This window comes from Myotis daubentonii, chromosome 3 (genome assembly GCF_963259705.1).
Source record: "Myotis daubentonii chromosome 3, mMyoDau2.1, whole genome shotgun sequence".
NCBI lineage: Eukaryota > Metazoa > Chordata > Mammalia > Chiroptera > Vespertilionidae > Myotis > Myotis daubentonii.
Genome location: NC_081842.1, coordinates 83479220 through 83491265, shown reverse-complemented (window position 1 = coordinate 83491265; position 12046 = coordinate 83479220). Strand labels below are relative to the sequence as shown.

Genomic DNA, 12046 nt, shown 5'->3' with positions numbered 1-12046 from the left:
AGTGTCATATATTCTATTTAATAAAAATCTAATCATTCTTACCTGAATCCAAACCAATGATCTGAGAGACTATGAAATAATTGTGAACAATATAGTATTGAAAATGAGACATGAATGCTTTTCTGAATATTGGTATGATTTAAACAGACAAGTGCAGATAAATCTAAATGAATATTGCTTTGAGTGGCTTATAATTTTTAAACTGTCACATGTCAACATTAAAAAAATAAAAAAGTAGTACATTTCTGTTAAGTGCAATTGCTTCTAGCTCACATAAGATAACCATGATGACATTTTAAAAGTTAGCGTTTAAAAACAAATTCTTTTTACTCATATAACCATTAACTCTTCTCTGAATGAAGAGAACCTAGCATATAGAAAGAATTCAACAAATATTTTAGAATGAATACACATACGAACATTGTTTATATGTGTGTATATAAACTTACATGTATATAATCACTAACACAAATAGCCAAATGGTTATGGTAATTATTTTTATAATCATGTTTTGAAATTAATAGTTATGTCAGCCCATGGAATTTCCTTATAGTCAAAGGTCATGATAATTATATTTCAGTTAATCTTTTTTAAGTTTTTACATGAGGACATTATCTTCTAGAGTGCCAGTGGTTCTCAACCTTCCTAATGCTGCGACCCTTTAATACAGTTCCTCATGTTGTGGTGACCCCCAACCATAAAATTATTTTCATTGCTACTTCATAACTGTAATTTTGCTACTGATATGAATCATAATGTAAATATCTGATATGCAGGATGTATTTTCATTGTTTGTGACCCACAGGTTGAGAACCGCTGTAACATATTAAGTGTGTTTATCTTAATATTGAGAAAAAATGTTGTAACTATTTTTTTTCTGGTTTGTCACTCCAAACCAGAATGTGACAATCAATTATTTGGCCAGGTAAAAGTAGTATATTATACCATAATGGGCTCTGATTTATTTAAACGAACAAACATTGTGAATGTAGGTGAATTGTAGGTAGGGGTGAGGATAGAAATCCAGTTTAATCAAGCTGTTTTTGTTACTCTGAAGTAAATAATAGTTTAAGTTTCACATATTGTACCATGATTTGTAATTAAGTGTGATTCCTAGAAATTAACTTTAGCTTTTGTAAGTCTTTTTCTTCCTTCCCTCCCTCCTTCCCTCCCTCCCACCCTCCCTCCCTCCCTCCCTCCCTCCCTCCCTCCCTCCCTTCCTTCCTTCCTTCCTTCCTTCCTTCCTTCCTTCCTTCCTTCCTTCCTTTTCTCCCTCTCTGTCCATCTGTTACAACCATTCTCTTATAGCATAATTTTACAAGAAGCTTCTTGGTGTTTTGTTTATATTGTATTCTCTAAAATGTTATACTCAAGCAAAGTATCAGAATTTGATATTTTGATATTAAATATTTGTACTCTAGGGATTCTTTCTGTTTAAAAAAACCTCCTTGCAAGTCTAGTTAATTTAAAAACCAGAAGTTTAGAAATAGATTAACATGGCTTGCATTTCTACGATAATAATATTATACATTCCTTTAGTTTAACAGCATACAGTATATTTTAGGCATTTATAAGGAAAGACTTCTTTGGACACAATTTTTCTCTTAGTGACTTGTTTACTTAAATCTATAAGACTATTCATTGTAAGTAAACATTTAAATTTTCAAATTTAATTATAAAATGTGATGGAATATATTCTTTGACAGTAAAGTACATAAAAAGAGTATTTTGGATTAAAACATCAGTATAATGAGTCATTAAACACTTCCAAGAACATTATTTATTTAGACATAACGATTTATATTATAGCCCTTTAATTTTAGTTTGTCAATTATAAATTCAGTTTGCAAATGCCCATGTGGTCAGTCAATATCAGTAAGAGTGGTAAAATCAGACACAAAGTCAGATTTTACCTGTTTAAGTACCAATCTATAAATCCCATACTTGGTTATCTTTTCAGAAGTGATTTGCATACATTTAAATTAGCGTGGACAGTTTTAGAGAGGAGTATTTGCATTCCTAATGAGAAAGTACAGTCACCAATCAGAAACCTCCTTCACATTCTCAGAATCACTTGCATTTCACATTTCTCTCCACGCAGCTGAATTAGACATAGTGCATCTTTTGCACATCTTTACCTCCAATTGACTGTAATGCAAAACCTGAAACCTCTTCAATTGCAGTAGGGGACACAAACACCCAAGGCTGAAAAACATTGAAGGGGAGGGTCCCTTCTTTTCCAGAAACGCCTAAGCGTGGAAGGTTGACTCCTGACTCCTTCATCTACAACTCCCCCAACTCCTGCCACTTTGCCATTTCCCTCCCGTGCCCTCTGCCCACTTTGAATATTTCCTCTACCCTTTGTAATACCGCCACTTTTCCTTCTGGGTTCATTTTTCTCCTTGTCATACACATTTTTCCCCAAAAAACATTCTTATGAGCTTTGAGGAGGGCCTAAAGTCCCTTCAAGAAAGAAAATAAGGATGATAATAACAGCGAATGCAGCACTGGAGAATTCCCCACACTGGCAATACAGGCTCCTCCGCGCATTGTTCACGCCTGATGTTTAGCCTGAGAACATTCCTCCTGTCCAGGGGTGCATCCTGCGAGAGCGATCTCCACCAGCGAGCAGCGGAGGCGTTTTTGTTGGCGACGAACCCCCTCTAGCGCCGAACTGGCAGCACCCGAGCCGCGCTGCTGGGCCGGCTGAGCGCCGAGCTGGCGGAGCTCCGCTGCGCTCCGGGCTCGGCCCTGCCCTCTGTGCCCGCCGCTCCGGGGCGAGAGCGCGAGGGCCACGGACGCCGAGCGCCCCTCGCTGTCGGCCCTGCGTGCTGCCCGGCCCCGGCACGAGCGCCGCGCGGGTCTCCGCAACAGCCAGTGCGCGGCTCCTGACCGACCCCTGCGAGCGCGGCGAGGCAGCGGGACCGCGAGAGGGCGGCTCACACGCCGGAGCGGTCCATCCGCCACGCTCTCCACGCTCTCGGCGCCGCCGGGGACGTGGCCACGCGCCGCTCAGCCCTGCGCTCCTCGGAGCGCGCGAGCCGACGCTGCCACGCCGCGGGCGCCCCGGGCACCAGCATCCCAGCGCCCGCGGCGGCGACAATGCTCCCGTGATCTTGACCTCCAGCGCGAAGTCGCCACCACAGGCGACGCGAAGACCTCGGTGAAGCCGGGCCAGGCACCGGGTCACGTCCAGCCCGGTGCGGCTCTCCGCTGCCGGCTCCCTCCCGCTGCTTTCCCCGGACTCCAGCCGCGGAGGAGGCCCCACGGCTGAGGCGCTCGCTCTGGTGGGCAAGTTTGGACGAGGCGCGCGGGGGAGCGGTCCGGATGGTCCGCTACCACCAGGCTCGCCCCGGACCGAGAGCGCCTGCCCACAGCGCTCCCCCTCCAGCGGCGGAGCCGTGAAGTCTGGGGAGGCGGTGTCCGGGGCCGACGAGCCTAAAACGCTGGGCGCCGCCGCCGCGAAATGGGGAGCAAAGTGCTTGGGGGACTAAGTGCGGCCTCAGCCACGCCGGGGAAGCGGCTGCCCGGGCCGAAGCGCAGCGCAGACGGGGCCGAATTGGAAGTGCCCGCGGCTGCCGTCGCCACCTCAGCGAGGGGCTGAGGCGCAGTTCGTAGCCGCCTCGGACCACTCGCGGCCCCACGCCATTCGCGCCGCTCGCCCCGCACAGGCCGGAGGAAAGTTCCCGCGGTCCCCGCGCCGTCGGCGCCTCCCCCGCCTTGGGCTCCGCAAGTGCCCACTCGAGTCCGGAGAGGCTCGGGCCGCCGCACCTGGTCGTCCCTCCCCCTTCCCCGCCCGGAGGCGCCCTCCCCCGCCCCTCGCTTCCCTCCCCCAAACCACAGCCCGAGCTCGCTCCTGCGCGCGCGCTCTCCCAGGCCCAAGTGAATAGTCCTCGCGCGAGCGGGACGCGGTGGTGGATGCAATTCCGCTCGCCCACCGCCGCCGGGAGCTCCCTGGCGCCGCAGGCACCGTCCTCCTCCGGAGCAGCGGCGCCGGCACCTGGACAGCCTGGACCTTCGTGCCCTGCGCTCGGGGCCTCGCGCGGGGGGCGCCCCGGGACACCCCCTGCGGGCAGGGTGGAGGAGGAAGAGGAGGAGGAGGAAGACGTGGACCAGGTCCCCTACCCTACACGGAACACCTGGCTGCGCGCCTGCCACTTCTCTTTCAGGGGGAGGAGAGGAGAGCCTGGGAGAGCCATGGGGGGCTGCGAAGTCCGAGAATTTCTTTGGCAATTAGGTTTCTTCTTGCCTCTGCTGACAGTTTGGCCGGGAGACTGCAGCCACGTCTCCAACAACCAAGGTAAGGGACGGGGGCGGAGGAGCGGGAGGGGCCGGAGGAGGTGGGTGCTCTGAGCACCGGTGCACTGGTCGCCTCCTGCAGGTAACTTCGTCCCGGTATAGTTTCCCCAGGCTTGCTCCCAGAAGGGTCCAGGATGTGCTCTCCAGAGCGCCCTGTCCACATGGCCTGGGACCGCGACCTGCCCGACTTCGGTCCCTACTGCTTCCGCTTGTCTTTACGGGGATGCGTGAGCCTCAGCAGCAGCAGCAGCCGAGGACCGCTCCACAGGAGGCCAGCCTTCCTGGCACGCGCTTAATGGAGACTTCTGGTCTTGGTGGCCGGCCGCCCCGAGCTGGTCAAGTGTAGGGTCTCACATGCCTTCAGGAAAGCAGATTGCTTTCGCTCTGCCCTGGGACCAGATACTTGCCTTTTCCCCGGGTCACTCTGCTGCCCTCGCCTCTCCGCAGCCGGCCCCCTTGTCCCATCCAGACCGAGCGTAGTGGACTTGTTTGAAACCTTTCCTGGGTCAGTGTGTTTGTGGTTTCTTTTTTCTTGTGCGCAAGGCGGGTAGAGGGAGAGAAGCGTTAAGTGTGAATATCCAAGTTGTGAATATCCTATTTCTAAAATCCAGTCTCTGGTAGATTTTTTTTTTTTTTTTTGGAGGAAGACTGTTTTAGTAGGTAAAGTGGTAAAATAAAGGTGTGAATAGTGTGTGAAAAGTGAAAGTCAGGTTTACAGAATGAGAGGTAATTAGAATTTTTGATTATTTCTTTTCTTCTGTTCAAACTATTCTTATGAGACGTATCTTGGATCTGCTATGATTTTTAAAGATCTATAAAAATATCACCTGCATAATCTAAACCCTCTTAGACTAAGCAGTGAACAACCGTAAAAGTTTTCCAGCATGTACCTGGCTGGATGCTCTCATTGGCAATGTGATGACCACCAATATGTCACCTGTTATGTCACACTTGTCTAAAGACTTCAGTTATAAAATTTCAATTATAGTTATTATTTAACATATAAGGCCATGGAATAATCTGCAGATATAAAAATGGAGCTCAGATGACACAGAGTGTGCACATTTTTGTGAGGATGAGAAGGTTAAGAGAGAACGCAAGTAAAATAACACAGCTTTCTTTTTGCCATAAACATATATGACCATCTACTTTTATTTAGGAATATTCAGAATCAATATTCAATTGTTTTCATTTATACAATTTGTATTTTTGGCATGTTTTCCTTAACATTTCAATTTTTGCAATGTGTGTTTGTTTTTTTACCTGCCAGATTGCAATCACAAGTGCCTGTGTAAATTTGGAAATCGTACACCACCATCGTGTCTTTGAAGATGTATCACCTAAGTGCCCCCTATAGTTCCATATTCTCCTATTCTTCACATATATCCCTCAATTGTTTTTAAGGGGTATTGGCATTAAATATCAAAGGGGTAGTTAACTGAATCAACCTGTGTGAAAATAGATTGTTAAAAGTAACAATTATTTACTTGGTCTTTTTACATTTTAAGGAGAGAAAAATAATTTTTAAGTATTATACCCTATGTTAGTATCTAGGGCTACTTTAAAAGAGATATATACTTTGAGAGTCAAGTTTATTAGAAGTATTTAAAAGTTATTTCCATGCAGTAGTTTCCCTCAGTCAACATGTGTTTATTCATTAAGTGCCTAAGAGACATCAGTGACCACCCTAAGCCTCAAGGATACAAAATACTAGCGAAACACACTCTGAATCTACAAATGACTAATGTGCCATTCTACCAAAATATGTCAAGTATTAAAGTATAACCTTTCAGATATTCATGTTAAGGGCATAGAAGAGTTACTTGTTAACCTCTTGCAGTAATTTTTTTATATCTATTTTGATGACTTTCATACACGTTTAAAAGACATTTTACCTACAATATTTACCAAGTATGTATAACTAACTTATGGGTGTTTTTTTTTTATCAATTAGCTTAACTTAATGATAGTGAATGAATATTACTCAGTTTACCTATCTATTAAATAGGATCATTAAAGATAGTTTAGTGAAACTCTTAGTTTGAATTTCTGTTCATGTGCTAAAAACAGGCTATGCATAAGGTTACATTTGGGTAAAATAGTAGCTTAAGGCCAAGTTGGGTAAAATTTAGAGTCTTCAAAAGAAGACTCAGGAGAAAGTGTGCTTAGATTTTTTCATTAGACATAAATGGTTACTTATAAAATGCTGTTTACAACCTAAATCACAGTGATTAGAAATTATGCCTTATAATACCTTTAAATAACTTTCAAATACTGAATTGATCACACTAATAGTTAATAAAATTTCAAACTTCAAAATTTTATTCTTGTGGACATTTTGGGCATATTTTTTTAATTTGTAGTTTCATAGATAACATGAATCAAAGTACAACTTTCCAATTTTTGAACCTTGAAAACATTGGGTATTGCAGAATCATAATATGTATAAAATATAGAAAGATTAATGTGAAATATAAATTAGATATGTAATATACCTAATAAATATCAGTAATATGATTAATAGTTAATTTCAAGAAAATGTGTTCATTTTCCTAGTAACCTTTCATTTTAAGAGATAATGGAATTCATGTGTTTTTTTTTTAAAATTTGTTACTTTATGAAGGGTGGAATTTTATTTTTATGTTACTTGGCCTTTTACTTAAGGATGTTAACGAAGTAAGTTTTTTTAAAATATTACTTACCTATTTTTACCAAATTATATAAAATTCTTCATGATTAAAATGAATGGATTCACCTTCTTCCCCCCCTCCTAGTTTTCCATACTTAGACTGGGTAAAATAATGATAATGACAAAAAAAGTGAACTACCTCATTTTTAACATGGTGCTTAACATGGTGCTAAGTGTAACTTTACTATAGGAAGCAATCTTTTCTCTTGTCTTTTAACTGGCTGTGAAGCTGTGCACTATAAAGACGAAATAAATCAATTTGGCTCTGTCTTCCTATTACCCAACCTCCTTGAATTGATCAGAAAGTAGAGTTGCTTCCTAGATCACTCATCTGTTTAGTAAGTGAAAACATGATTTGTATTCATATTTCTCTTACTCTAATAATTTTCCCTGTATTTAAGACCTCAGTGTTTATTAGGTGTTGGCAATTTTATTTTAAAATAACACATTTTGTCTTCTCAATATATATAAACTTTTATCTCTGTACTAACGCTTAGATGAATATAAAATACAGTTTTGTTTCATACGTAAGTAACTATGTATATCAATTAAAGTGCTTAGTAGCCACCAGGGGTCCATTTATTCAAAGATTACTCTACCTTAGCAAATAGTACTGTATAGCCTGAAAGAGTTGATGCATCTCTCAGGGTGTGGCTCATCATCAATCAGATACTCAAGTAATTCATTAAATCAAAATATGGTTTGAATATAAGAATCTAGTGAGCTTCTTTTAATACCAAGATTGTGTGAATTTATCATTTTTCCTTCTGGGAATTAAGTGCCAAATGAAACAAGCAAAACAGTAGTCTGATTTGTTAGTTTCATTGAATTTATTACTTTGGATGAATTGAGTGTAAAATTCACTAAGTTGTATATAAATACAGGTGAACATGCCTAAGCAGAAAAATGCCTGCTTAATAAAAATTTGTAGCCTAAAATTAGTTAACTGCCATAAGTATTGTTCACAAATTATAAAACTAAATATTGTTCTTATAGTAATAGAAAGGAGTTGAAATTTTTTTAGAAAGTTCAAGAGTGACCTTTACTGAAAACGTTAAAAATTTGTTAAGTAAGGAAAACTACATGATTTACAAAGAATATTTCTAAAAGAATTTCACTTATAAAATTCACTTACAGGAATAAACTTCATACCTGTAAAGGTACAGGAGATTTTAATCACATGCCTTCATGTGGTTAAAAACAACTTGGAATGTAATTTTGTTACACATTTACAAATTGAAATAATTGTGTAATTAGTTGTTATGATTAGTATTTGAAGTAGAAAGAGAAAATGTCATTAATATTCATTGACCATCTAAGTGTTGTTTCCTCTGGGTTGGGGATAAGACTAAATCTAAAATCTTTTTCTTGCAAAAAAATTATACAATGTCCTTTAAGGATCTCTTCTTCAAGCTAGAAGTAACCTCAGTAGAACATATTTATTTGGATTTTCCTAGGAGGAAAAATGTATATCTAAGGGTACAAAACAAAATTTTTTTAAATTACATATTTTACTGTTTTTATGTTTTCAAACTTCATCTATAAAGAATTTTGTGTTACATGTTAAAAAGTTAAACATTAAGAAAAATATTAGAGTAGAAATGTTTATTTCTTCAATAACCATTGCAAGTATAAACTACTTAGGTACAAAAGGAATCATAAATTTCTTGTATTTCCTTCTACCAATCCTCTTTCCCTAACACAGGCATCATATCTCAATCATGCTCTTATTCTTTCTCTTTCTCTCTTCACACACTGAGTACTACTAACTATATACTCCATTTGTCCCAAGAATAGATACTGTTTCACACTGTACACTCTTATTCTTTCTCTTTCTCTCCTCACACACTGGGTACTACTAACTATATACTCCATTTGTCCCAAGAATAGATACTGTTTCACAGTGTACATCAACCAAACCCCTATAGTAATAGATGTTTTTCATTGTGTTCTTGTCTCAACATTTTTTGAGAGTATAAATACAGTGGAGATCAATACATATAGTTAAGTGATCAAAATGGACTGAGTTTATACAGTGTGCATTGTCAGTTTACAGAGATGTTTATACTAATCTACAGTATTCTTTAATAAAAATTATATTATTTAAAGTATGCAACATATGATTATGTCAGGATTCTGATCAAATTGCAATTTCATTAAACCAACATTATTTCTTTAAAAAGGGGAATTAAATATTCTACATTTGCCTTATTTTATTCAGTATTGTTTTCTAGAATTTAATAACTGGATGATGGAGGAAAAAGGATAAGTAAGGCAAACATTGTCCATGCACTCATGGTATTTATTTCTAGTAAGGAATACTGATAAAAAAAAAGTTAGGTAAAATAAAATGAAAAAAGTTCTTAGATATTCTATGGAGGAAACAACAATGGCTTTGAAGTAGAGAATAACAGGAGAAAACTTACATTTTAAATATGATGGTTGGAAAGACCTGAAGAAGTGACATTTAAGCCACATTCTTAAGGAAGAGAAAGAGCTAATTGTACAAAGTGGGAAGAAGTGTATTCCATCCAGGTAGAGGGAACTGCCTGGATAGTGACCTTGAAGGGAATTGAGCTTGATACACTTGAAGGACTCCAGTCCAGTGTGACTGGAGCTCGCTGAGGAAGGAAGAGAGAAACATATCAGTTGTGAAAGGTAATTAACCACATCCCACAGATAAGGAAAGAAACCATGGTATGGAGTTGTGTTTTAATATTATTCTAGGTAAAAAGAGAGACTTTTGAGATACTTTAAGCAATTTTCATTTTAAGAGCGTTATGGTTGGTAAGCAAAGAGATTGGAAGATGGCAAGAGTAGAATTAGGAGTCTGTTGAGATTGTCCAGGAGAGAGGTTATGGTGGCTTGGCCTTGATTAGTGGAGATGTAGAGAAGATGGCTTTAAGATATAATTTGGAGGTATAATTTATGAAACTGTATTATTCTTACAAAGAAACAAATGTAGATATTCAACATGTAAGTCATTTTTTCTTATGAGGCCAAAAATAAAGTTACCATTGTTCCCCATAAAAATTACCTTACTATATGATTATTGGTAATAGATAGGGCATAGGAAGGATGGGATGAGTTTTCCATTTTCCACTTTATTCAGCTCAGACTGTGACTTAAAATATAATCTTCATAGTACAGTTTTGCTATTTCAAACTGTTGTACATAATGTACACTCATTAGATTAAAAATGCAATTTTTAATGCATTTCTGACTTGATAACTTTCCATATATGTTAAAGTTTTTTCAAAGTGGATAATGATACAAGTGGGTGGGTACATCTTCACAAAGCAATATAATCCAACAGAGTCTAGTTTTTAGCTAACTAAGAGCAATATTTGGAAATTTGCCTCATGCACCAGTTTTATTCATCTTTATTATGGTCAGATTAGTGTTATTAAAAACAAATAAATCTAGGTAATACTATATATAAAATAGGTGTGTTTTTAGATAGTTTCCATTAATCTTTTCTCTTTGCATTTGTTTCAATGAAGAGAAACAAATAAAGGTTCAGAAAGCATGTAAGAGACCCAGAAATGAGATTATGGGATATATTATAGTTTTGGTAACTAGGAAAACGGAAGAAATCATTAGGTTTTCCACTAAATAACAGTAAATTACATATAATTTTAAAAATTTCCATAACTAGTTAATTATCTATTACTTTGGGTCGCCTGTAATAGTAATATAGGAATGCAATTATTAAATATATAGAAGCATAAAGTCCTAACTTAACAGTCATATATACTTAGTGTGTATTTAGAAAATTCATACTGTGGAGATGCTTCATTTAAACATTTCAAATATTCTTAAATATATATTCAAGCATAGAAAAAATCTTACAGTTTAGTGCTTAGAAAGTTCTGGAAAATACTACTTTTATAGTTATTTCCTTGCTAACATTATGACTTGTTATATACAGTTTTAGTTTTCAATAATAAATATTCTAAAACTGAATGAAACCATTCATTCTTTTAACAGTATTTATTGAAGGCCTACTATTTGATAGAAAGTGTACTAACTATATGTAAGGGTTCAAGTAGAACTTTCCTTCCCAAAATATATGATCCAGTGAAGGGTTTCCAAGCTCCTTCCAGAATCAATGAGAAAAACTTAACACATTTGTTAAATATGATAATATATAACAGTACTGGTGATCAACCCTTATCATATAAAGTATTTATGTACCATTTATTTGAAAATAATATATGTCATTTCATTATGTTTTATCTCAGAATTAAAATAAGTCCCTCAATCCTATATAAGAAAACCCTAATATGCAAATTGACCTAACTGCAGAACAACTGGTTGCTATGATGCACACTGACCACCAGGGGGCAAATACTCAATGCAGGAGCTTCCCCCTGGTTGTCAGTGTGCTCCCACAGTGGGGGCGCCGCTCACCCAGAAGCCAGGCTCATGGCTGGCAAGCACATCGGTGGTGGTGGGAGCCTCTCCCACCTCCGCTGCAGGTGGCAGTAAGGAGTGAGGGGTCCTGGACTGCAAGAGGGATGTCTGTCTGCTGCCTTAGGCCTCATGCCGGCAGGAGGACATACCCTGAGAGGTCCTGGACTACAAGAAGGCACAGGCTAGGCTGAGGGACTCCCCCCCATGCAGTGCATGAATTTCATGCATCAGGCCTCTAATAATCACATATTAAGCATCTTCCTTGTGTTTGCTAGGTTCTTAAGCTGTAGTGATGTTTATCACATAATCTTTGTTCTTTAGAAACCCAGCCTGCTCTGTTGATGTTATATATCTTTGAGTGACTGATGTTTACTTTTTAATTACTTGACTTTTTATAAGATGAACAATTGTATAATAAGTTAGATTATGTGGGAGAAAGGAGTAAAGAAACTGTCAATCTTTTTATGTTTTATTTATAAAACTAGGGGCCCGGTGCACAAAATTCGTGCACTGGGGGTCGGGGTCCCTCAGCCCAGCCTGCCCCCTCTCACATACTGGGAGCCCTCAGGGGATGTCCTAGTGACGGCTTAGACCCGCTCCCTGCTCCCCTTGGGGATTGGGCCTAAGCCACAGTCTGGCCTC

General features: G+C 39.7%; 1 protein-coding gene across 1 annotated transcript in view; it reads left to right on the top strand.

Annotated features, from left to right (window-relative positions):
- Positions 1 to 3912: 3912 nt before the first annotated feature.
- The window catches only part of EPHA6 (EPH receptor A6), a 968470-nt gene continuing 960336 nt past the window's right edge, over positions 3913 to 12046 (top strand). The window contains exon 1 of the mRNA XM_059688042.1: positions 3913 to 4300. Within this exon, the coding sequence (XP_059544025.1) occupies positions 3919 to 4300 (382 nt within the window). The 5' untranslated portion in view covers positions 3913 to 3918. The remainder of the gene's footprint in view (positions 4301 to 12046) is intronic.